This window comes from Octopus bimaculoides, chromosome 22, assembly GCF_001194135.2.
Source record: "Octopus bimaculoides isolate UCB-OBI-ISO-001 chromosome 22, ASM119413v2, whole genome shotgun sequence".
Classification (NCBI taxonomy): domain Eukaryota; kingdom Metazoa; phylum Mollusca; class Cephalopoda; order Octopoda; family Octopodidae; genus Octopus; species Octopus bimaculoides.
In genome coordinates, this window is record NC_069002.1 from 4,271,173 (window position 1) to 4,274,561 (window position 3,389).

The 3,389-nt window shown below is 39.4% G+C and overlaps 1 protein-coding gene across 2 annotated transcripts in view; it reads left to right on the plus strand.

Moving 5' to 3' along the window:
* LOC106879216 (band 7 protein AGAP004871) overlaps positions 1-3,389 on the plus strand; it is a 61,539-nt gene that overhangs the window by 56,014 nt on the left and 2,136 nt on the right. For both annotated transcript variants that reach the window (XM_014928691.2, XM_014928692.2), the window contains exons 3-4: positions 2,575-2,647; positions 3,127-3,209. In XM_014928691.2, coding sequence (XP_014784177.1) covers positions 2,575-2,647; positions 3,127-3,209 — 156 coding nt within the window. The remainder of the gene's footprint in view (positions 1-2,574; positions 2,648-3,126; positions 3,210-3,389) is intronic.

Below are 3,389 nucleotides of genomic sequence, written 5' to 3' on the forward strand. Positions count from 1 at the left end.
CCCAATATTACTTAACCTCCTGTTACACCTCTCCTCCTTAAGAACCGTGGGAGAATGAGGAGGAGGTAGAGGAGAAGTTTTGGAGGGAGCAGCAGGGTGCTTTTCTATTTATTTTTGTTTGATTTTTTTTTTCTTTAATATTTTTTTTTCTTCTCGACTCAGTCTCTTCTCTTCCCTTGCTTCTTCAAACATGCTGTTGGCAGATGTTAAGTCTGTGATTCTTAATCTTTTGATGGCTTTGTGGTGCACTGGAAAATAAGTAAATAAAACTAAAGTTACAGGTGCATTTTGCGTGTAAAGTTTGAAAATCACTTCTGTGGCATTGTGCTTAGGAAAAAAAAAAAGAATGTTTTAAACTTTTTATTGGTGTGATGGTGTTGGCAGTAGTGTCAATTTCCTTTGCTGTGGGCAAAAGGCTTTGAGGTGATTAGTGTCACCGCAAAGGTAACATCTTGGCCTTCTGCCCTCAACAGCCACATGAAGCTTTGTGACATCTGGTAGGTTTATGTAGCTCAGGATGGCTTTGATGCTTGGTTGATCTGCCTGTATTAACTTCATACCTTGTCCTAACTAGTTCTGCTTCTAATGCACTGCATTTGTTTTACTTAATTTTGAAAATTTGTAAGAATTTAGTAAAATAACTTTCTTGTTATCAAGGCAGTGTGTAGAACAGGAATTTAGAACATGAATCAGTATGAAATTATGGTGGAATGTTTTAATTTAAGTCATTTTAAAACAGGAAGTTTTTATCATAGAACCAGGTGTGGTTTGAGGCAGGTTGGAATCAAAAACTAAACATCCAAGGAAAAAAAAAAAAGAAAATATTTCTTAAATGTTTAAATTATTAACTCTTTAGCATTGAAACCAGTCATATCTGGCCCAAATATTCTTCCTGTTTTATGTTCAAACTGGCCAGATCCAGCCTCTCACACCTACCCTATATTGTCTTTCTAAACATAAATGGTCACATCTGAAAGCTACGAGATAATACATGAGTGATTCAAAATAATGTGAATAAATAAGCATTACATTTGGCAGAATAATCTGAATGCTAAAGGGTAATCATACTAATTATGTATAAATATAATAAAGAAAATGTTTATGAAGAGGCTTCAGCAATCTGTAGCACAACTAGATATGCATGTAGTATGCTATTTGAGAAGCATTGTGTTAAGTACTTCTTACTCCTTTAACTTCATGTAGAGCATAGGACACCTTCAAGGGATCTTCATCTGTTTCAGTCTTTGGTATAATGGATTGCAGTTGTCCCCAAGTGTAGCTACCTGCCAGTGCTGCAATGTCTCTGGGCTTTCCCCGTGTCGTTTTTGTTCTGCAAAGCTTGCATCTCCTTTGGAATGTCCATTGGAGTATTTGCTTTGTAAAGATAATAATGTGTGGTTCAAGAAGGATTTGACTGCTATTATTGCAGTTGATTACTGGGGCCAATTCATTCAACTAAAAATTCTTCAAGGCAGTGCCCCAGCATGGCCACAGTCTAACGACTGAAATAAGTAAAAGCTAAAAGGTTTATATCTATATAACATGTGTGGGTGTTTGTGTGTTTATATGTGTTTGTGTATATCGTATATATATGTGTATATATGTATATATATATATATATATATATATATTGTTGTACTTGGGGATGGTCATATTGCCAGTTTAGCCAATATATATATATATATACATATATACACGTGCATATATGTGTGAGTGTGTCTGTATGCATAGGCCTGTTTGTGTGAGTGACTTCATATTTCCCTCGCATCCACTGGTTTGTAAAAGAACGGCTTCCTGACTCTATTGTTTGCACTAAGAAGTCCACCGCCACTGCCACCACCAAGGCCACCACACATCTGGCCTTCTGGACATGTCCTGACATGTTGCGCAGTCTTTGTTAGACGAAACGGCACATTAGTATGACCAAGCATGAAGCTTGTCCTGGCGTATGAATGGGGTTTGAAACGGTGACCGTGTGTCTGCATAAAACCCCTCTGGCCTGGTGTTTGATATTCCACTGGGGAGGATTGTTGCTTGCACTTGGAAATAAGTGGTGTGTGTGTAGGGAGGGGATCGGCTGTATGAGGGGCATCTGGTTGTAGAAAACTCTGCCACAGTGTACTCTCACCTACCTCAAGGATGTTGAAACAGTGGTGGTGGTGGTGGTCAAGTGGAGGAGGGGGTGCAGTGGTGATGATGAAGAGGAAGGGGTGTGGCAGTGATGATGAAAGGGTGTGTGGAAGTGATGAGGAGGAGGGTGGTTGGTGATGATGAGGACGAAGTGGTGGTGGGTGGAGATGATAAGGGGGAGGGGTAGCCGTAGAGAGGAGTAAATAAAGAAACAATCCCCAAATTTTTAATGTCATCATGATGTTTACACATTCACCTGTTTTTAGACACACACACATCTGTGTGTGGCATGTGTGTGTGTGTGTGTGTGTGTGTGATCATACATTTGGGGATTGTTTCTTTATTTACTACCACCGCCACCATAACCACCTCCGCCACCATTTCCACCTCTGTTCTCATGACCATGACCACCACCACTGACATCAAGGATTCCTTTACTTTCAGGTTGTCCAGGAATACGAGAGGGCTGTAATCTTTCGACTTGGAAGACTATTGTCTGGAGGAGCAAAGGGACCAGGTACGTACTTTCACATCTCTTTGGTAGATTGAAACTGAAAGAAACCCAATGTTTATGTGTGTGTCAGTGTTTATATTCCTGTAACCTAGCGGTTCAGCAAAATAGACTGATAGAATAAGTACCAGGCTTAACAGAAAAGGACAAACTAAGTAGTGGGGTTGATTCATTCTTCTGAAATTTCTTCAAGGTGGTGCCCCAGCATGACTACAGTCAAATGACTGAAACTAGTAAAAGATAAAAGATATAATGTTCCTGACAACCTGGAACCATGTGCTTCCCAACCATCTGGTGTAGCACCTTGGGCAAGTATCTTTACTATAGCTTCAGGCCAATCAAATCCTTATGAGTGGATTTGGCAAATGAAGAACTAAAAGAAGCCTGTCATGTGTGTATCTTTGTGTCTGTTTGTCCTCCACCACTGCTTGACAGCCAGTGTTGGTATGTTTACATATGTATATGTTTTTGTTTGTTTGTTACAGGGTTGTTCTGCATCATACCATGTATTGATTCCTATAGCAAAGTTGATATGAGGACTGTCTCTTTTGATGTGCCGCCCCAGGAGGTATGTAGCTCTGGCTTCCTTTCATTTCGATCCTCATTACCCTTTCTCATCATTTTTCACTTTTTAGAATTTTCCAAAAATTTTTGTGAATTTGTATTTCTACACATTGGAATTCATATGATTATGAAAAAAAAAATTCTCTCTCTCTCTCTCTCTCTCTCTCTCTCTCTCTCTCTCTCT